At 53.8% G+C, this 21845-nt stretch overlaps 1 protein-coding gene across 1 annotated transcript; it reads right to left on the bottom strand.

Moving 5' to 3' along the window:
• Nucleotides 1-1429: 1429 nt before the first annotated feature.
• Nucleotides 1430-21741, bottom strand: MLLT6 (MLLT6, PHD finger containing). The gene is made up of 20 exons (XM_007942005.2): nucleotides 21633-21741; nucleotides 20328-20407; nucleotides 19801-19855; nucleotides 19448-19557; nucleotides 18311-18414; nucleotides 17996-18089; nucleotides 15685-15837; nucleotides 12130-12228; nucleotides 9396-9615; nucleotides 8272-8886; nucleotides 7663-7844; nucleotides 7321-7429; nucleotides 6079-6145; nucleotides 5747-5892; nucleotides 5062-5259; nucleotides 4871-4959; nucleotides 3401-3750; nucleotides 2863-2953; nucleotides 2045-2401; nucleotides 1430-1471 (listed from the first exon to the last, which is right to left on the bottom strand). The coding sequence occupies exons 1-20, from the start codon at nucleotides 21739-21741 to the stop codon at nucleotides 1430-1432; spliced, it is 3270 nt and encodes a 1089-aa protein (XP_007940196.1).
• Nucleotides 21742-21845: the final 104 nt, after the last annotated feature.

The raw sequence follows: 21845 nt of genomic DNA, 5'->3' as shown, positions 1-21845 counted from the left end.
CCTGGCTCCAACCCCAGTGCAACTGAAACACATACACAGTCTTCAACCTGGCCTCTCTCCTGCCTGTCCCACTGGCCCCTTGCCTTTGGTGGCCCTGGGCAGGTGGGGGTTCTTTAAGGTGAGAAATGCCCACTATACCCGAGGGGAAATAGCTGGTGGGTGAGGGAATAGTTAGGTCAGCTGAAGCTCTTCCCGGGTTGGTGGGGCAGGGTTGGGGTACAGAAAGGCAGGCTGGCTGATTCCGGAAGAGGCTTTTGCTACAGGAAGGGGCACTTTACCCTCCCTGGCCCTTCCCCCAATACTTGGGGCTCCCCTGTGCCAGGGAAGCTGGACCAAATGCTCAGTGGAGGAGGAGGGGGGGCCCTGAGGGAGCACTGAGATCATGTGGGGTCTAGGGGAGGGAAGGTGGGATGTGACCCTGATTCGAAGCCCCCAGCCCCCAGTTACTCTCCAATATTGGAGTACTGTTCTGGTTTTTGCTAACCATTCGTGCCCCATAATGGGACCAAAGTTGGTGAGGTGGGGAGAGTGCAAACAAGAGCTGAGAACTCCCCACTCTGGTGCTGCCTCATCTGACCACTGCTCCTATCCCTGCCCTCGGCTGGCCTAGGTCCAGGGGGAGACACACACATACACGCACACGCACGCACAAGCACACAAACACACGCACACTGTGAGTCACAGCTCCATCTCCCCACCGTCAGCACTCCTAAACCCAATAGTGCAAACAAGGGACAGGGGCACCAAGGACGATGGGGGCTTCTCCCCACTTGCTCTCCCCTGACTCATCATGGGGGGGAGGGGCCCAAGAAGTGGGGAGGCTTGGGCTGAGTTTGATGCTGTCCTGCCCATTCCTTGGCATCCCCAACATCTCTAGGCTTTTACAAGCTCAGCTTGTGGCCCTTGCTGGGGGGACAGGAGTGGCAAGAAACAATCCAAGAGATCCCGCTTCTTGCCATCTGCAGAGAAAACGGCAGGAAAGGTCGGGCCACCCCTTCTTCCGTCAACTTCCACGCCAGACCAGGGACTGCCCAGAGCCTGTCCCCCATTTCTCCCAGCTCAAGTGCTGATCCATTTTATGTGAAGGGATGAACTGACCCTCCACTAATGCCACAGCCCACCTTGCTCTCAGGGAGATCCCAAAACATTTGCTGACAGTGGGAGTTTCTAGGCAGGCTTAGAGCCTGCCCTCCCCTCCATGCTCCTCACAAAGGGGCCAGTGCAGAGGGGGAGGGGACTAGGTGGGCAAGGGGCTCCCCTCTCACTCTCAGTCCTCAGCACCAGGATGCCCACTGCTCCCTGGGCCCTCCAGCGCACGGGCTGGGCCACGGCTCTCCAGTGTCTGGGCACAGGTGCCTGCTCCAGGCTAGGACCCCTCAGGCCAGGATTGCCCCCTCCATTTGGGAGGTCAGGAGGGGTATAGGTGGATTTAGCCTTTTTCCTGGTTAGCTGAGGCTCCTTTGTCAGCGGTCTGGAAAGAGAGGAAGGCAAGTGGGGTTTTGGGGAGATGTCTAACCCTGACACCCCAGTTTGGAACAGCTGCCTGGGCCAAGAAAGCTGTAGTAGGGTATAGAAGTGGAGCCCGACTGAAACTCTGGACTGGGCTCCGGTGGGTTCACACCCAGGGTTAATATGTGGGAGTGGGGAGGTTGTCCTGCACAGGGAGGCCAGCTGAGCAGGCGTGTGCCAGCCAAGGCCAGTGCCTGGGCCCGGCTGTGTGCCCTCAGAGGACAGAGGGCCTTTCTTTCATTTGTCCACCAGAGGGTCTTTTTCTAATTGGTCTATGAGAAAAGAAATAGCCTTTTCTAGTTGGTCTTCCCAAAGGAAAGCTGTTTTCTGATTGGTCCCTTTACTGCTAGCCCATGGTCTGAGTGTTATCTGTCTTGAATCTGTATGAGGGGACCCATGTGCTAGCAGGAGTATGTGCACCAGAGGGTCTGAAGAGGACACTTCGCTGACCTCCTTCTGATGATGCACCTGAAGCCACCTCTGCTCAAGACTAGTCTTCCCAGAGGGACAGAAAGGCCCTGGACCCCATACTTACCCCTCCTTTGGGACCACCGCCACTGCCATCCGCCCCTGACAGGCTGAGGAAAGGGTTGGTCTGGGCAGTGAGGACTGGAGGTCCACCTGCTGCTGCTACTGCTGCGGCTGCAGCGGCTGCAGCCATGAGGCTCGTGTTGTTGCCTAGGGAGGGGGCCACCAGGGCTCCGGCAGGCAGCAGGGGTGGTGCAGATGCCGTGGGCAACAGGCCAGGGGTGCCTGCAGACAGCAGCGGGGTCGAGCTTCCTGCCAGCAGACTGGCCATGGGCAGCTGGGAGCCCCCTGCCATCTGCAGCCGCTGCAGCTCCCGCTTCTGCTGGATCTGCTGGATCATCTGGTAGACAACTGTCTGGTGTTCCTGCAAGGGGGCAGGCCAGCATTGGCTGAGGGTCCCCAGGACTCCCACTGCCAGCCTGCCCTGCTTGGCCTAGGCCCTATCCCATGAGGCAGGAGACCCAGAGATAGTCAGGGTTCTGTCTCTCATTTCCCACTTTTGGCCTTGGTCACCCCATCAGGATAAGAAAAATGGTTGCACTAGGGGCTGGTCTACATCTCTGTGCCCTGCCCACTCAAAAGGAATCTGTTCCTTGGTCAGTGTGACAACCACAAATGCCCCCAGAGGTGGTACCGTACCTCTCCAAGCTGAGATGTGCTAAATTAGATCAATTGTTTTACACTACTCCCCCTTTTCTTTGTTTTGCTTATTCATTGAAGATTCATTCATTTTCGTTTTAATAGGCAAAACATTCTCAGTGTTCCTCAAACCTGCTGGGGACAAATGAGTAGGCCGGGCCTCTGAGGGGTGTGTGTGGGGATTACCGGGCTCAGCTGCGGGGAGGCCAGGAGCTGCTGGAGCTGCTGGAGCTGCTGTTCTTGCTGCTGAAGGAGGTGTCTCTGCTGCTCCGTTAGGCTGAGGTGGGCGGATAAAACACAAACCATGGGGAAGAGGCAGGGAAGTGCTCCTGTCCCCTCCACCCCACCCACCAGACTTCCATATTCCTCAGGCCCAGACAAAGAGAGGCAGGGACGTGCGGTTTTAGAAGACTAAAGAGAAACAGCCTGGGAGGGACATGGTTAGATGGAAAAACATCCTCAGAAGGAAATCCTAGATTGGAGTAGAAGCAATAATCAGAGTATCCGGTCTCTGAAGACCTACTACCCAGGGACACTCTCACCAAACAGCCTAGGGGGTGGCCGTGTCTGTGCCTAGAGGCTATGAGATGACTACAGTTCTACATCCTATAAGACATGAGGACAGTTTTCCAGTTTCCCTTTTTTGGGATGTGCATGTTGGGGGGGAATCTCTCCCAGAGCCAGCCTCCCCTCTTCCCTTCCCCAGGGCTAGCTCTCCCCTCACCTGTTGAGACAACCTGGCAGCTGCAGCGTGGGGGCCCCGCCAGCTTGGCTCAAGCCTGCAGGGTTGGGGGCAGCAGCCCCATTCAACCCCCCCAGGAGCCCATTGAGGGGCAGGGCCCCACTGCCTGCCAGCCCTCCCAGCAGCCCCTCAGCCATGGGCACAGCCCCCAGCCCTGCTGTCCCGGCTGCCTGGCCCAACCCATTCTGCGGCTGGGGTGGGAGCGAGGCAGGGGCCCCAGGCAGGGCCAGGGGCAGAGTAGCAGGGCTTTGCTGGAGCAGGGGCAGCGGTGGGGGCGTGCTGTGGAAGGACAGCGACGAGCTGCTGCGGCTTGGGCAGCCTGAGTGTGGGTCCTGGGAAGGGAGGGGGAAGGGAGGGGTCAGAGGGGCAGGAGGCCAGCATGACTTTTCTGGCCCCCTGGCCCAGCACCCACCCACATTCTCACGGAGCACAGCCACCCATGCCTCACCCCCAAGGGAGAGCTACCTGGGAGAAAGAAGGCCCAGGTATGAAGGCTAAAAATCCCAATAGTCTTAATAATCATGTTTACTGAGCACGTCTTAGAGGCCCTGCACCCCTCGTCACCTTTGTTTAATAATGAACAACAATGACAACAGCAGTAACCATCTAACAAACCAGACCCAAGGTTTAGTGCGTGGCTGGTATTATCTGGTAATTCCCATGTTCTGGTAGAGGCCTATATTCTTACACAGGTTAAGGAACTAACTGCAGCCAACAAAGTGCATGGCAGCTGGAGTAAAAGACTCCAGTTCAAAAGCCACCTCCACAATGCAGCGGTTTGAGGGGACTGGAGCTCAACCTCTCCGAATTTCCTCACTCGTAACAGGGGGCTAACAGTGCGTATTCCACAGCATTATTGTGAAGACTAAATAAACCAACATATTAAAACCTCAGCACTAGCCCCGACACAGGGTAAGTGTCCAATAAATGTTAGTTATTATTAGGATTACCATTGCACAATCACACAGTTAATAAGTAGCAGAGACAGAACAAAAACCTAGTCTGTTGGATTCCAATAATAACCACAACATAACAATCGCAACTCCTACATCAACCACCACCAATTAAGAGGGATTATTTTGTGTGAGGCGCTATTAATAACCCCTTCACAAATACTTCTCAAAAAAGCCTTCCCTAACCACTTTATCTACAGAAGGACCCTGCCACCCAAATTCTCTCCATTTTAGCACTTCTCCCAGTTTGTAATTATTGTCTCCTTCGATTTGGTCTATCTTCAGGAGCAGGGCTGTGTAAGTTTTGTTCACTTCATACTTAGATAGGTCCAGGCACAAAGTAGGTACTTAGTAATTATTTGGCTAAGGAAGGAGCCAATTAATAGATCAATCACTTGCTCAGCCAATCACTTCCCTGTCCAGGCTCCAGTAGCCGCAGACACCTTAGCGCCTCCTCCCTCCTCCCTCTCCCCGCGCTCCCCTCTCTCCCCACTCTTACCTCAGAGGATGTGGACAGAGAATTGTCCAGGCCGAGACTGTTCTTCCCCGGAGGGCTCTTGCTGGTGCTCAAGGAGTCGCTGCTGCCGGCTAAGGGAGGAGGATCAGGAAGGGAGGTTAGGGGCTGCGGAAGGGGCCAATTCCGACCATCCGGCAGGGGCCCCTGCCCTAGGCTCCACGAGGCCCCCTCACCTTGAGGAGGCAGGCCGTAGGGGCCGGGGACAGGGCCGTTGGCAGCAGGCAAGGCGGCAGGTAGGGCAGGGAAGGGCACGGAGAGCTGCACGTTGAGAATCTGCAGCCGCTCTTTCTTGGCGGTCAAGCTCAGTATCTGCTCTTGCAGCCGCTGGTTTTCCTTCTGCAGCGCATGAAGTGCTTTCAGCATCTCCACGACTGCGGGACAAGGTGAGAGAGCCTGAGCCTGAGCTTCACGGCCTGGAGAAGCGTTGCTTGACGAGAGAGGGCGGGACCAGAGGACCAAAAGGAGGGTGTGGGGCGGGGCCAGAGGGCCATGGGCGGGGCCTGGCGGAGGGGTGGGCCTAGTGGAGGACTTAGGTGCTCTTGGAGAAGCAGAGAGGCGGGACCTGGGAAACGGTTGTGAGGACCCAGGGTGGAGCCTAAGGCTTGGGGTCTAGGCCGGGAGACTGGGAGAGAGGGGAGGGTGGAAGTTGGGGCTCTGTCAGAGCCAGAAGACCACCGGGGTCCCAGGCAGGGTATTGCCTCGCAAGGGTTAAAGGTGAAGCCTGGGGTTAGGTTAGAGTTCAGGCTGGGGGCAGGGCCTAGAAGCAAAACATTAGAGATATTTGGGGACCTCAGGAAGAAAAGTGACAGTGTGGGAGTCCTAGGGGGGCTCTCCCAGGCTGGCGCCACCCATCCTCACTATTGACGCCGGCCTCCCCATCGCTCTGCTTCTCTAGCAGCTGCTCCATGTTAGTCGTTCCGGGGGCTGCGGGGTCTAATTGGCCACCCCCGCAGGGCGCAGATGCTGTCTGGTCGAAGAGTGCCGGAAGGCTGCTGATGGGGGACCTGTAGTTAGAAGGGAAACTGGGCTCAGGCTTACCTCGGGCCCCACTGCAGTCCCCGCTCCCCACGGGTTCCATCCCTCCTCTTGGTCCCCACCTTCCCCCATTGCCCATTTCTATCCCTTTCTTCCCCGGGTGTCCCTCCAGCCCTCCTTCCACCCACTCCCCCAGCCGCTGCCCCCTCCCTCACATGGAAGACAGACTCTCCTGGGGGGAGGTCCCCCGACACCGGAAGCTGCAGTCCTCTAGGTCTGGCTCTTGGAAGGAGAAGGAGGAGCAGGGATCAGTGGAGGAGGGGTGCTGTCCATCTCTGGGCCCAGCCGGCGGTGGGTGCATGACTTGGGACCTCACCGCAGACCCCTTGCCCAGGATCTCCCAACCCCAGCGGTAAGTTCTAGGTGGAAGGCGCTGGGAGCCCAGGCTTGGAAATCAGATCCCTTGGGAGGCGAGGCCTCGGGATCCAGTCTCTTCCTCTTTCTCTAGGCAGAAAGGCTCCTGCTGTCTGGCTATTTTCAGATCCACCTCCCAATTTCTTTCGAGGAAACTTCAGAGCTATATAAATCTGGGGTCAAGACGGACCTGGGTTGAGCTTGGGTCTGATACTTACTTGCTGTGTGACCTTGGGAACTTAACTAACTTCTCTTAAGTGATTTTTATGAGCGTTAAACTAAGGTAATAAATGTGAAGCATTTAGTTGGCATGAAGCAAGCCCTTAAGTGTAGTTATTATCATTAGCTTTGTGACTTTTTATGTTCATATACTCAAGTCAGAAGGCAAAACCCTTTGTTGAGCAGCAAAGTCCCAAGTTGGATTTTGGAAAATATAGTCACCCTTTTATTCAGGTCTTAAACTGGGAATTGGATTCGGCCTCTTTAAGAACGCCTACCTGAACTGGAGACCAGGCAGCAAGCCCCACCCCCTAGCCTGACAGGTGGTGCCTTGCACCAATCAGTTCTTTGGGGCTGGGCTGACTCTCTAGGTAAAGGGAGGGGCGCTTGAAACCCACCTCTTTAACTCCTTAAATACCCAGAGCGTAGGTTGCCTAGCTGGTGAGACCTCTGTAAATGCTGATGTGAAGGACATACTAAGAGACCACTGAAAGGTGACTGAGAAGCTACGCAGCAGTGGTTAAGCACTGCACCTGGAGTAAGGTGATCAGAATGGGAGTCCTGGCTATGCCATTCTCTACCTCAATTCCTAGAGCAAGTCGTGTAACTGTTACTTCTGAAACAGCAGTAATTCTGCCCTCCCCTGCTTCCCCAGCAGGTTCTAAGGTAAGGTGCACCCTGGTTTTTTGTGTATATTATTGTTTTGCAGGATGGACAGAGGGAGGGGGCAGCCAGAAAACCCACCCATCCTTTCCGGGATCACATGCAGGGGTACCCCTCAGGCTTTTGGGAAGAAAAGGGAATGGGGTTAGAAACTCGCATACCTGTGTGGCTGCTCTCGGCTTGGGTGAGGAGGGGGTTAACGGTGCCCATGGGGGTTCCAAAGATGTGGGTAGAAGGGAGGCTAAAGGTAGAGCCAGCCAGAGAAAACACCTGAGGGAAAGGAGGTGGAGTCCACCAGGGTGGTTATTATTGGATCTAGGGCACAACTGTGTGTACTGGGGTTGGGGAGGGTGAGGGGAGGAGGTGTGCTGAGGAGGAGAGATGTTCTGACGGTGCTTAATCTCAATCTCTCAAATTGGAATTCCCACGGAGGGCTGGGGTGCTCTGCAGCTTGCCCCCAACTTGCCCAGTTCTGGAAGGAGCAGCCCAGGAACTGGCCTCACCTGAGTGGTGGAGATAGAAGCAGAAGAGGAGGGGAGGGTGCTGGTGAATGGGGAGCGACTGAGGCGGGGCAGGGCAGAGGTTCCTGGGGGCCCCAGCAGGCTGGAAGAGAGAGGGGTGCTGCAGACAGCACGCAGCATCCCGCCACCGTGGGAGATAGGGTCCTTATTACTGGTGTAGATGCCTGTGAGCACAAGGACAGATGGAAGCTTACAGTCACTGCCCCCAGGCCCCTCCTCAGTCAGGTGTTTGTGCAGCCCCTCCCCAGGGAAAATAGTCCTCTGGTTCTGGCCCCACATACCACTCTAACCACCTTGCTGCAAAAATCAGCTTGACCTGCCTATTAGGCTGCCCTATGCTGTCCTAGGACTTCCTGGCTTTGTGAATTCCCCTCCTCAAACTTGCTAAGTCCTACTGGCAAGCTATGCCAACCCCATAGCCAGGCACAAAGAAGACTGGTATGGGGAGTGTCTTGAAGGTGACTGTCACCTCTCTCCTTTATCTGTTCTCTGGAGCACGCTTCTATCACGTTCCCCTCTGCCTATTTACGACTCTAACCCTTCTCTAGACTGGCTGGGCCAAGATCTCCATGTTCCTTGGGGGTCACTAACCTGCCCCCAGCAGGGGGGACTCCAGGCTCAGGCTGGGCAGACTCCCAGAAGGCCTGAAGGTGCGGGAGGCCAGACCACCCAGGCCAGAGCTGACCAGGGAGCCTCCGGAGAAGGGTGAAGCAGCTGTGGCGGTGAAGCCAGCCAGTTGGGCACTAGGCAGGGAGGGTGCAGTGGGGCCCCCAGCACCCTCCTTGTTCCGGCTGCCCTTGGGACGGCCTGGTCCATGTCGGCTCCTCTTGCTGGCTTTGTGCTTCTTCTCCTTCAGGCTTGTCTCAGGGATCTCCTCGGCAGGTGCAGGGGCAGCACTCAGCGTGGGCATCCGCTTGTGGGTGCCTGCTGAGGGCCCGGACCCCGAGACATGGGGAGACTTATAGTCCCCAGGGGAAGGGGCCCGGGCCCGGCCTGAGCTGGAGGTGGTGGTGGAGAAGCGCATGACGGGTCCGAAGCCAGAGAAGACCACTTTCTGCTCAAAGAGGTCAGCCTTGGGGGGTTCAGGGGCTGAGGGAGAGGGTGGGGCTGAAGGGGTAGGGGCCGTGGGCTTGGAGTACTTGTCCTCCTCTGGCTGCTCCAGCTTGGGGAATGCAGAGAAGTCAGGGGAACTCTGCAGGGACGAGGCTGTGCAGAGGGAAAGGGGGTTAACAGCTAGACCCCCTCACTCCCTTCCACTTCCCACATGCAGGGGTAGGAGACAGCTGTGGTCTGGGAGCAGGGCAGCCTGCTTTCCTGACCCAGCTCTGCCACTAACTGTCCCTGTGTCCTGGGCTAAGTCCCTCCCTCAGCTTTCCCACCGGTAATAAAGTGGGAGAAGAGGAACTCCCACCCTACTGACCTCCCTGGGTGCCTGTAAGTGTGTAAGGAGAGAACTTTACTGTTGGTGCTTTCAAGATGGCACCTTGCAGCAAAGCATAGGGGATCATGAATATGGTGGTGGGGGTGGAGGGGTGGGCCCTGAGAGGGAGAGAAAGGTTTGGAGCAGAGTCATTGGTGGCGATACCCTATCTTTATCCTGAACCAACTGAAGAAGTAAATGAGATGTAAACCACTATGCAAATAGTGCTTGCGAGAAAAACTCAGGGCAACAGGCTGTCCCCCCTCCCGGTTTCCTCCAGGAACCCCACACTCACCTGCAGGCTGGAAGGGCCCCCCAGAGGAGGAGGAGGAAGAAGAAGAAGAGGAAGAGGAGGAGGTGGAGGTAAAACTGCTCACACCTTTTCCACTGCTCAGTTTCTTCCCCTTGTGACTCAAACTATGGCTGGAAGACTTTTTTCCCTTTGAGTCCCTGCTGCTCTCAGAGGTCTCCTGACTGGCCTCATGGTGAGAGGAGGAAGAAGCTGAGGAGGAGACCTGAAGGCAGGGAGGAGAGAGGAAGACTCTAAGGCTCTACACAGGCTACCCAGAGCCTGGGCTTACCCACCCCTATTTGGGAGTGCAGCAGGTGAGTACAGAACCCAGGGCTCAACTGGAGAGCCCAGAGTTAGCTCCGTGAAGGACTTCTGGGCAGGGAGCTGAGGTGCGGGCTGCGGAACTTCTGGGTATGAGGTAGAGGGGAGGGCTCTGAACCCAAGAAGGTGTCTGTCTTTCACTTGGAGTAGGGACGATGGGGGTGGGGAGGGGAGAGACGAAAACAGTCCCAGGGTCAGTACTGACTTATTCTTCTATCTGGTCATTCATTCATTCAGTAACTATCTAAGGGGCTGGACCTGTAGTGGGAAATAGCATGGGTAGGAAAGAGTGGCCACTAGGAGAACAGGCTTCCCTAGCCCCATCCTTGGGCCTTCCAACCCACTACGTCCTCTCAAACTGGCCCGCTCCCCATTCCCTGATCACGGGGGCTCTTCCTAGACAATTTGAACTTGCATGAGCTGAGCCCTCTGGCAGGAGACCTAGCCTTACTCCTCCGGGGAAACTTACCCTTCAAAATCTAGCTCAGAAGTCCCCTCTTCTGTGAAGCCTCCCTGATACTGGGAGTGAACAAGTCACTCTGTCCTCTTACTTCCTCTTATATGGTACCATGTATCCAAATCTGTCATGTCAACTGTTGACACTGTTCTGAAATGAACTGTCCCTGAGTCCAGGGCCAAGAACCCCTCTGAGGGCAGCAGGGCAGTGGTGGGAGTATGGGCTCTGGAGTAGGACTGAGTTGAACTTAAGCCTGGCTGGCTCTGCTGTTTCCTGGCATGTCTCAGTCTTGCTGAGCTTCTTCAGTTTCCCTACGGGGCTAATTAGGCCTAGCTGGAGAGTTACACTATGCCAGATACATAGTATGAGGTCAATAAATGGGATGATTCTGACTAATAGCTGTTATTAATATACTTCAAGATAGTGTTGTGTGGTGTTTAAGACCAAGTCAGACTGCCTGGATTCAAATCTCGCCTCTACCACTTACTACCTGTGTGGTTTTAGGCAAATTACTTAATCTCTGTGCCTCAATTTCTTTATCCATCAAATGGGATTAATAAAATACGTACATTATCAACTTATTTTGATAATACAATAGGCTAATCCTCCTGCACCCCCTCCATCCCTATTCTTGCCCAGGAAGCCTGGCATGTGGTGGGTGAGTTAGCACTTCTCATTATAGCCAGGGATGGCACTTTTCAACCTGGGGTCCCAGGACCTGGCCCAGTCCCTGTGGAGATCAGCACAATAAACATGTCCTGAATGAACAAATGCTACAGGGAGGATGGGGGGATGAGAGCCACCCTGCTTGGTCCCTCCCTGGGTGGAGCTCTGGTCTCTGTCTTTCCCTTTGTTCTTTTCAACAGCTGGAGTTCTGAAGAGAGCCAGATGTGGTCCTGAGAGCAAGAGAGGAGAGGGGCTGGGGGAGGGGTAGCTGAAATGCTAGGGCATGGAAGGTGCTGGGCAGAAGGCTCCAGCATGTCCAAGGGGACACTCAGCCACTGGGGGAACTCCCAGAGCTCTGGCCACCTATTTCCACCTCTGCAGGGCTGCAGGCCCCAGGGAAAGGTCAGAGGGCATGGACAGCAAGCTTTTCCAGGTAAGCCCTGGGAAGCAGGGAGGAGAGAGAGAGGGTTACTGGGGTAGTTGCCACAGCAACATCACCCTAGAAACCTGATACCTGAGCCTCCTGCTAAGATGCCTAGGGCTCTGCCAACTGTCTGGGATGGGAGGGGTGTGTGGAAGTGAATGGGGCTATAATGGGCGACAGGAGGAAGTATTTTCTCCAGCCCCCAGTTCTCCTTCCATGGGGAGGGCAGGCTGGAGAGAGGGCTGCTCTGGCTTGTATTAGAGACTCCTTGGCCCTTAATCCAGATGTTGCCCATTTCTAGAGACAGGCTTGACATACCATGCCCTTGTGGGAAGGATGGGATGGGTAGAGGTTGTGGGGGAAGGTGCTGGGTAGGGGCCTATCCACCATGGCACTAGGACTCTCAGTCCCACCAAGCTTCATGGAGTGGGATTTTGGATGGATGACAGCAGGGGAAGGGTAAGTGAGAAGGAGTTCTCTCTGCCTATCTTGGGGGAAATGGGCCCAGGAATTTGGAGAACTGGCTTGAGCACTGTACCCCTACTCTGTGCAGAGAACCACCCAAGGCTGAGGCAGAGACAGGTGGGAACATCTGGCAGGCAGAGTGGTATCTCCCAGCCCACCCCTACCCTCATGGTTGGTCAGTGATCGGTGGGGGTAAGGATCACAGGCTTTTCTAGGCTGGAACAGGGGATTGGAAGAGGTACATGGAGGTGGTAATGGGTGTGTGTATGGGGTGGTCACTTTAACCTGGAGTTTCAGGAGAGCACTCTGGTTCCTGGGCTACTGCTGACCCCTCATGCCTTGCTTCCCTCCCCTTGGTACCCCCAGAGCAAGACCCCATTCCTTCTGAATGTGAGAAGCAGTACCTTGTCAGCAGTGGGGACCACAGGCAGGGTGAGGATGCTGGGGGGTGACTCAGGCCGCTTCTTGTGCTTCTGTTTAAGGCGTTCTTTGTCCTTTCGGCTCTGGGGAGGCAAAGGTGACCAGATATCAGAGCTGAGGTGCTGTTTGGGTGAAGATGAATATGATAGGTGGATGTGGAGGGCTGACACTCTCAGGGATAGGTCTTTGAGGGAGTTGTCTCCCTCTCTAGAGGAACTGGGGACTTTGGCTGGACAGCAGTGGCACAATGTTATAGATTAAATTGTGTCCCCCCAAAAAAAATATGTGCTGTAAATCCTAACCTCTATGCCCATGGTTATAATTCCATTTGTGAATAGGATGCCTTTGTTGTTAATGAGACAGAATTAGTATTGGGTATATCTTGAGTCAGTTTCTTCTGAGATTTAAAAGAGATTAAGCAAGCTAGCTAAGCAGAGACGGGAAAAGATATGCCAAGTCATATGAAGGTTGCCCAGGAGCAGGAGCTCAGAAGAGATAAAGATTCTTCCCCACAGCTGACAGAGAAAGCTTTCCTGTAGAGCCAGTGCCCTGAATTCAGACTTTAAGCCTCCTAAACTATGAGAAAATAAATTTGTTTGTTAAAGTCACCCACTTGTGGTATTTCTGTTACAGCAGTGCTATATAACAGCAGTATATAACTAAGTCAGAATTTGGTACCATGAGTGGGGTGCTGCTCTAACAAATACCTAAAATGTAGAAGTGGGAATTGGGTAAAGGCTGGAAGAGTTTTAAGGTGACTAATAATAAAAGTCCAGATTACCTTGAAGAGATTGCTGGTAGAATTATGGATGTTAAAGGCAATTCTAGTGAGAGCTCAGAGAATACATATGATGCCAACATAGAATGTTGCTAGAAACATGGCATTAAATCTGCCTCTACTGAGGCTTTAAAAGAAGATGATGAACATGTCATTGGACAATGGAGGAAGGGTGATGCTTTTTATGCATCGGCAAAGAACTTGTCTGAATTATGTTCAAATGTTTGGTGGAAGGCAGAAATTGTAAGTGATGAACTTGGGGATATCTGGTTGATGAAATTTCTAAGCAAGATCTTATGGGAGCCATGTGGTTTCTCCTTGCTGCTTGTAGCAAAATACAAGAGGAAGGAGATGGACTTAAAAAGGAACTGTGAAAAATAAAAGCAAAACTTCAAAGATTTGGAAAATTCTGTTGTACAAACTAAATACACGTTTCCTAAAATTTTTACCAAGAATGTAGCTACACAATCTTTTGTTAAAGAGATTAAACTTGTAGGAAAGAAAAAGGACTTTCCCTGGAGCAACCTGGAGACCAGTAGAACTGCTGGAAGGAACACGGGAAGCAGGACTGCCTGGATTTCAAACACTGGAACCACAGCCTGCTGCGTTTCAAAGGGCGAGGCTGCAGCATCCTAGATTTCAGAGACAGATCTTCAATACTTGGTTCCAGAGTAGGGGCTACAGGTTCACAAGTGCCAGGGAGATGGGGCCACTGCCCAAAGCTGAGGGGGCAGGGCTGCCATGCCCAAGGGGCAGAAGAATGGGGCCTAGTGGGGCTGAGGGGGTGTGGGAGCCACTCAGTTGAACTAGGAGAATGGGGCCGCCCAAAGCTGAGGGGGCTCCACCCAGAAATTCAGAGGGAGGGCCAACACCCAGATGTTAGAGGGCAGGGCCATTGCCTAGGTGGTCTCAGAGAATAGAGACCTGAGAGCTAATGTAAAATGTTGCCCTGGGTTTGGGTCTTGTTTGGTGCCCATTATCCCTCCTTTTCCTTCAATATCTCCTATTTGTAATGGAAAAGATGTACCTTGTGCTTTTTCTGCCATTGTACTTTGGAAGCAGATAGCCTGTAGTCTAGATTTCACAGGTTCTAAGATGGAGGGATTTCATTTTACTTGGATCCATAAACAATGTCCATGGAAACAGCAGTCAAGAAATCAGACATCATATTGCATTGGGCCAATCTGCTGCAAAAGACCTCATTAAAGTGTTGAAGAGCAAGGATGTCATTTTGAAGACTATGGTGTACCTAACCCAAGCCATGGTATTTTCAATCACCTCATATATGTGTGAAAGCTGGTCAATGAAAAAGGAAGACCGAAGAAGAGTTGATGCCTTGGAACTGTGGTGTCGGTGAAGAATACTGAAAATACCATGGACGGCCAGAAGGAACAAGTTTGTCCTGGAGGAAGTACAGCTGAATACTCCTTGGAAGCGAGGCTGGCCAGACTCCATCTCACCTACTTTGGTCATGTTGTCAGAAGGGACCATTTCCTGGAGAAGGATACCATGCTTGGTAGATGATCAGTGAAAAGGGGAAGACCCTCAATGAGATGGATTGACACAGTGGCTGCAATGATGGACTCAAGCCTAGCAGGGATTGTGAGGATGGGACGGGATTAGATGGTGTTTCTTTCTGTTGTACATGGCATCACTGTGAGTCGGAGCCTACTCAAGGGCACCTAACATAACACAAGATGAAGAGGAATTTTGCCCCAGGACAGAATACGCCTAAAGTTTCACCCATATTTGATTTAGATGATTCAGAAGATGAGATTTTGGACTTGAACTTAATTAAGACTTTTGGGATGATGGGATAGAATGAATGTATTCTTCATGTGGCAAGGACATGAATTTTGGGCAGCCAAGGGGTAGAATGTTAAGGATTGAACTGTATCCTCCAAAAACATGTGTTGTAAATCCTAACCTCTATCCCTGTGGTTATAATCCCATTTAGAAATGGCTTGACTTTACTGTGTTGATGAGGCAGGATTAGTATAGGTGTATCTCGAATCAATCTCTTTTGAGATATAAAAGAGAAAAAAATACGCAAACTAGAAAGCAGATGTAGGGGAAGAGATGCCAAACCTTAAGAAGATAGCCCAGAAGCAGAAACTCAGAAGAGATGAGGACCTTCCTCCAGAGCCAAAAGAGAGAAAGCCTTCCCCTAGAGTGGGTGCCCCAAATCAGACTTCTAGCCCATGAAACTGTGAGAAAATAAGTTTCTGTTTGTTAAAACCACCCCCTTGTGGTATTTCTGTTACAGCAGCACTAGAGAACTAAGGTTCTTGTGAGAGCCAGCAGCCCCCCCTTCATCCCTATTGCCTACTAAAAATAGCCTCTCCCATTATCACGCCTGTGACACAGAAAACCACCCCTACAAACACACCTGCAAGGGTCTCCACCAGGACACGGAGCTGTGCAAAGGGATGGGAACTAGATATGCTGTGTTGTGTGGCATGTGGGGAGGTACACTTGTGGCTCAATTGTGGAGAAGTGTGTAAATGTGCTGGGCTTTAGGGACACTGTCCTGCCATAGGGACGGCACAGGGACCCACACAGAGACATAAAGAGCCACAGGGAGGCCAGATTGTCACCTCACCCTCCGTGGCTCTCCTGTTTCACTTCCTCAGCCCTCTTCTGTCCCTCAGGGGCCTCGGAGGAAGGGAGGGGGCAGGCCCCAAGCCCTTGGGGGCACCTTGTGGTCACTTTTTAAAAGCATGTGTTTCTGAGTGTGGGCGGGAGAGGAGAAGACTTTTACCTTCTTCTGGCCCCTCTCATGGTGCGTAGGGTGTTTCTCTGGCTGGGTGGATGGCGAGGCTGACCGGCTTCTCCGGCCAGCAATGAAGCCACTGCTGCCGCTGCCCCCTGTGCCTCCTCCTCCTCCCCCCCTGCCAGTGTGCCGTGATGTCTTCTGGGGGAGAAAATGAGACGAACTGCCAAATCCTCCTCTCACTAGTCGGGAGGTAGGACAGGGCTGAGGCCCCGTGCTCTTGAGCTACCACTCTTTCCACAGTGCCCTCCTGCCCCATCTCAGGCAGTCTGAGCCAGAGCCCATCTCTGCCTCCTTCCCTGGGGTAAGGGATGTACAAGGACCTTCATGGGAAGTCCCTGCTCCCCTGGCACTCCACATCGCCTTCTCCTCTTCATACACCTCTCTCTTGCTATCACTCCCTTCTCCCTGGCCCGTCTTTCCCCTCCATCCACCAAACACAATGGTTCCTCAATCGGAAAGGGCATGCTGGCACTTTAAGAAGGGGGAGTTAACATTAACAACAACAAAACCCAAACAGTCCTCATGCTGCCTCTCCTAGCCAGGGCCCAGCCTCCTCTTTCCCTTCACTGCTGGTACACTGCCTCCTGCCCGGGAGGATGACTTCCACCTGTCCCCAGCCTGCAGCTGTTCTCTCTCCGGTCACCAACCACCTCCTGATTGCCAAATCCAGGGGCTCATTGCAGGCCTCATCTGACCCAATCCTAACCCAGTGTTAGGCATTACTCCCACCCTGCTGAACCCTGCCTGCCCCCCATCCCGCTCTCCTCTTGTCTTGGCTCATCCTACCCAAGTGGGCACCCTGGGGACTCCAGTATCAATCAGCCTTACAGGCCTGGGGGTTTACATCCACCAAATTTGAAGGTCTCCTTTGGTGCCTCCTACAAACCAAAGGAAACTCCTCATCTTGTCCTAAGTTATCATCAAACTGTGAAACCAAGGCGATTGTTAACGCTCCAAAGCAGGATAACTTTGAAAACCAAAAACAAACTCACTGCGGTCAAGCCGACTCACAGTGACCCCTCCTTGGGTTTCCAAGGAGGTATCTCTGTGGAAGTAGATTGCACAGTCTTCCTTCCGAAGAGCAACTGGTGGGTTTGAACCACCAGCCTTCTGGTTAGCAGTCAAATGCCTTGGGTACTACACCACCATTACATAAGGACACAAGGCATAACCTGGGACTCCGGGGTGAACCAGGACATAAATTCATCCTCCTGAAGCCAGCTGCCCACCCTGTTCCCTATACTTTTAGGTACTCAAGCCCCATCCACTCACTGTCTAGAGCCAAGCCTAGGTGTCTCCCTCAACTCTTCTCCACCACCCCCATGCTGAGGCAAGTCTACCTAGAAATAGTCCCCGAGTCTACCTCTGCCCGCCATCACCCCCCTTCCCGCAGCTGTCTCCTGGTGGCAGCCTTGGCCCTCTGCTCTAGCCTCCCAGTGGCTGCCAGGGTAATCTTCCTAAAACACAAATCTGATCATGTTACTCCCTCGCTTACAAATCTCCTCGGCTGCCTGTGGTGTGGGGGTGAGGTCCAGGCTGCAGAGAACACCTTATGGCTTCTGGAACACACCAGTGCCTACAAACTGGGCTAGCACCCTTTCTGTAGCCTCTCTGTGGGCCCCATAAGCTTGGGGCCAAAGCAAGCCCAGATCTGGCTGGGCTTGAGCTTTCTCAGCTCATCTCCTGCCTCCTCCCTAGCAAATACCCTGTTGTCCAGACACTCCAGCCCTGCGTCCATGCCAGTCCCTCTGCCTGGAATGAGCTTCTCTGTGTCCTTGCTTGGCAGGCTCCTGAGGAACTTTTAAGGCAGATTGCTGGTTCTGAACCCCTATATACCAGCTGTGAGATAAGCTACCTAACCTTGGTGAGCTTCAATTTACTCATCTGTAAAACAGGGAAAAGGCAGTACCCCTAGTCCTTAGGACCGCTGGGAGGATTACACAAAACAACACATGCAAAACAGATAGCGCAGAGACTGGGACACGTAAACCCCAACAAAGGTTGGCTCTCACTTATCTCCACCTCAAGATGCAGGCTAAATGCTGCCTCCTTGGAGCCTCCCAGACACTGACAGGCAGGGTCTGCTGTCTTCCGGGATGTACTGCTTGGTTCAGCTGATTCACATCCCTCAGGCTGTGCTTTAATTTCTTCCTCATCCAATGGAGAGCTCCTCAAGGGCAGGGACTGGTCCTGTCCATCTCTGTCTTCCTAGCGCCAGGTGCCAAGCCTGGCCCAGAGCCCATACCTGCTACACAATAGCTGACTGGCCAGCTCACGCCTGACAGGCGCGACTCACCATCTTGCTGAAGTGGTATTTGCAGTAGCCGCAATACTTGACGTTGTCGACCTCCAGCACCTCTTCCTCACACAGCAGGCCTGCCATTTGGGCGCTAACCAGGAGAGGTCAGCCAGAAAGGGTCTCGGCCAAAAACCTCACCAGCCGCCTCCCTCCCACCCTCCTGAACCTCTGCTGGGGTGGGCCAAGACCAGCCAAGGAAGTAGTGCTGCCAGTATGAAAGACACAGTCATCCTTGGGCCACCTCTAAGGGGGATGGCACACCTGCCTTGGTTCCTAAACACCCTGGGGGGGGGGAGGGGGCAGGGGTCTCACCAGGTGACATGGAAAGCCTGTCGACACCCGTGGCGGTTACAGGTCATGCAGGCTCCCGAGGCTGCCTTGCTTTCCCGGCCCTGCTCCTCACAGATGTAACATGTCTGCAGGACACAGAGCAATCATCCCCTCTTCGCACGGTACCCCTGTCCCAGGGGCCTTCCCTTCAGTGCCAACCTCTCCCAGTGATCTTAGATAGCAATCCTATAGAACTTCCAGTGATGATAGAAATGCTCTGTAATCTGTACTGCCCCCTACAGTAGCTACTAGCTATGTGGGCTGTGAAGCACTTGAAATGTGGCTAGTGTGACTGAGTTTTAAATTTTATTTAAATAGTCACATGTGGATGGTGGCTATGATATTGGACGGTGCAGAACTGGACAGTGAGCTCTGTAAGACAAAGGACTGTGTCTTCTTGCTCAATAGTGAGCTTTCCTAACTCTGGGCCTCTACACATGCTATTCCTTCTACCTAGAGCCTGGAACCTCCACCATCCCTCCTGAACGCTGGTTCCATCTAATACTTCAAGTTCCTAATTAAATGTCTTCCTCCTTGACCACTATGCCTTAAATAAGCCTCCCCACTCCCACCAAGTAGTCTTTATTTCAGTGCTTTGTTTGTTCCCAGCACTTACCACTCTTTGTTTACCATCTTATTTGCCTGTCTATTGAGATTTACAATCCCCCCCTACAATAATGTATATTCTATGGGGGCAGGGTGAGTTGAGGAAGAGATGGGGTTGCCAATAGGAGTGCCAGAAACAAGAAGGCCTGTGTGATGAAGTTTCACCCTAGTCAAGCACATCTGTCTGATCCACACTGAACACTGTGTGCCTGGCACCGGGCCTGGCAGCTAGTAGGCACTCAATAAAACATGATCAGAGAATGAATAAACAAAACACTTGCTGAAGTCTACTCTTAGATCAGGAAGCCTACTATCTTGCTTGAGTTCTAAGCCATTAAGTATGTGTGCCTGTCAGTGGAAGGGTGGTTTCCTGGTAAGTGTCCATCAACCTCCTGTGGTCTCTGAAAGCACTGGTTGGATGGAATCAAATTATACTGGATGAAGACAGCCGGAGGGACCCAAGGATGGACCAAGGGAAGGGGCTACAAAGGGAGCATGGCAGGGACCACTGACCTTGTTGAAGCGATCATGAGGCACATACTGCAGGACGATGGGCTCCATGGTGAGCACGTTGGCAAACTGCACCTCGGGGATGTACAGGGCACACACCACATGGGCCCAGCCTGGGGCAGTGTGGGGCTGGCCTCAGGTGTGGATGGTGAGCCTGACACCCCCAGCCTTCACAGCCCCACACTTCCGACAGGCCCTCCTCCACAGCTGTCCAATGCCATTAGATTCCAGTACCATGCAGGGAAGGGCAAACCAGCATTCACTCCCACCTCAGTCCACCCCTGCCTTCTGAGACCCCTGCTCTGGGGCCTTGCTGGCCTGCAGAGATGAGCCCTGGGGCTCCAGGGCCCCCTCACCTCCATTATCTGTCCTCTTCAATGCCCCATCTTTGTGTGGGCACAGCTCACATCTCTGCCAATGCAAGGAGGCACAGGAGTTGGGGGGAGGGGCTTTCCAAAAGGGGGTAGGAGGAGCTGCTAGGCTGGGTTCTCCCCAAACACCTTCAAAGGGCCCCAGAATGAAATGGTAAGATATTTGTACAGGTTAGATGAGGGTACAGGAGAGACAAGATTTGCCATGAGTTGATACTTCTTAAGAATGGGTGATGGGAACATGAAACTCATTATATGATTCCCTCTAATCGTGTATATGTTAGAAATTTTCCACAATAAAAAGCTCAAACATCACAGAGCGGAGAATGAGCTGAGAGATGGGGTTGGTGATGGGTATGGTGGAAACAGGAAGTTCTTTATGACAGAACTAAGTCCCACCCTACCTAGGCTCAGCCATAGAGTCTCCTTGCTCAGCCATGAGGAGATGCTCAGGTGTGTGGGAGGGTAAGGGTAAGGGTAAGGATAAGGGTAAGGGGGAGTCTGGAACTCACCACCCTGGCCGCTCGCTCCTGAGATTCACATTTCCGGCAGAACCAGGGTCCTGTTGGCACCTGGACGATGCCATAGCAAGCTAGGGGTGAGGGAGGAGAGTCATTGAGCCAGTCTGTCAGCTATTAGCTTTTTCCCATAGTAAATGAGGGTGGGTGAGAGTGGGGGAGACACTAAAGGATTAGATCCACTTCCTGCAGGGGGATGCTCCCCAATCTGAGGTCACTCACTAGACAGCAGGACCACGACCAACATACAACAGCAAACAGTCAGCCTTCAATCACACAACCAATTTAGCTAACACTTCAAGCAGGGGAAAGTCTAAGTCCTTGACCTTAAACTTCTAGAAAATCCTCCCTCCACACCCTTTCTGTTCCTGTTTTCCAGCTCTAGTCCTGCCCCACTCTTCACCAATAACAGAGGAAACCCGAGGGATAACAGTCACCAAAATTCAAACATGTTTTGTTGTTGCTGTTGGGGGGGGGGGGAGAGTGTTTCTTAAAGGGCCAGTAAGGGAAGAGGCAGGAAAGTCTGGGGTCCAGAGACCTCATCTTCAGCCCTTAACTATCACAGGTACAGGTCTAAAGTCAGGTTGAGGACTGTGTAGTGCAGGTAACCGGAGGAGAGTGGCGGGAAGGGAAGACAGCCACAGGATTAGGGGTTGTCCCAGGAAGGGGGGCCCAGCTGGCTGTGCCAGGCAGGCGGGAGATGCCAGCCTGCGCCCTCGGCAAGATTCCTCAAGGAGTTAACTCCCGAACCATGTGCTGCTGGGGGAAACTCCAAACCTCCCTCCTCTCCGTTCCCGGCCCCCTGCACAACCTCTCTTCTCTTCAGCTCTCCCTCGGAGGATTTTAGGAGTCCCTTCTCCTCTGGGACCCTTCTCCTCCCTTCCCAATTCAGCTCCTCCCAGTATCCGGAAGCGGAGGGGGGTGACCCCCCCTTGCCCTCTCCCTCTGGGAGCCGGGACCAAAATAACCGGGAGGGAGGGGACACCTCGCAGGTAAACATGCCCCCAGCAGCCCCGACACTGGCGCCGTAGGGCACAGGGAGTGCACTCATTGCTCCCTAGACTCTCCCCAAACTCCCTCAACTTGGGGTGGGGGACGCAGGACTGGAACAATAGGCAAGAAAACAATGCCTGACCCGGACCTGCAGGACCGGGCGGGGGGAGTCTCCACGCCTCCCTTCCCTTCAGGTGGAGTGGGGGAGGGGCGCCCGAGCCCTGGGAGGTCTCCCGAGGGCGCGGCTAGGGGTACCCCGCGCGCGCCACCCCGGGTCCCGCCGCTCCCCGCGGGCCACCCCCGTACCTTGGTGGACGGCCACGCTGCACGCGTGCCCATCGCAGTAGACCAGCGGGTTCTCGGCCCAGCCCCTCTCGTCCGAACATACGCAGCAGCCTCCTACCATCTCCTTCATACTCCCATGAGCTCCCTCCGGGGCTGGGGCGGGGGACCGGCCGGCAAGGGTCGGGGGTCAGGGGGGGAGGGAGGGAGCGGGGGCCCGCGCGCCTCCTCGCCCCC

This window comes from Orycteropus afer, unplaced genomic scaffold (assembly GCF_000298275.1).
Source record: "Orycteropus afer afer isolate SDZICR_OR568_19922 unplaced genomic scaffold, OryAfe1.0 scaffold00085, whole genome shotgun sequence".
In the NCBI taxonomy this organism is placed as follows: Eukaryota; Metazoa; Chordata; class Mammalia; order Tubulidentata; family Orycteropodidae; genus Orycteropus; species Orycteropus afer.
This window is presented reverse-complemented; position numbering and strand designations above follow the sequence as displayed.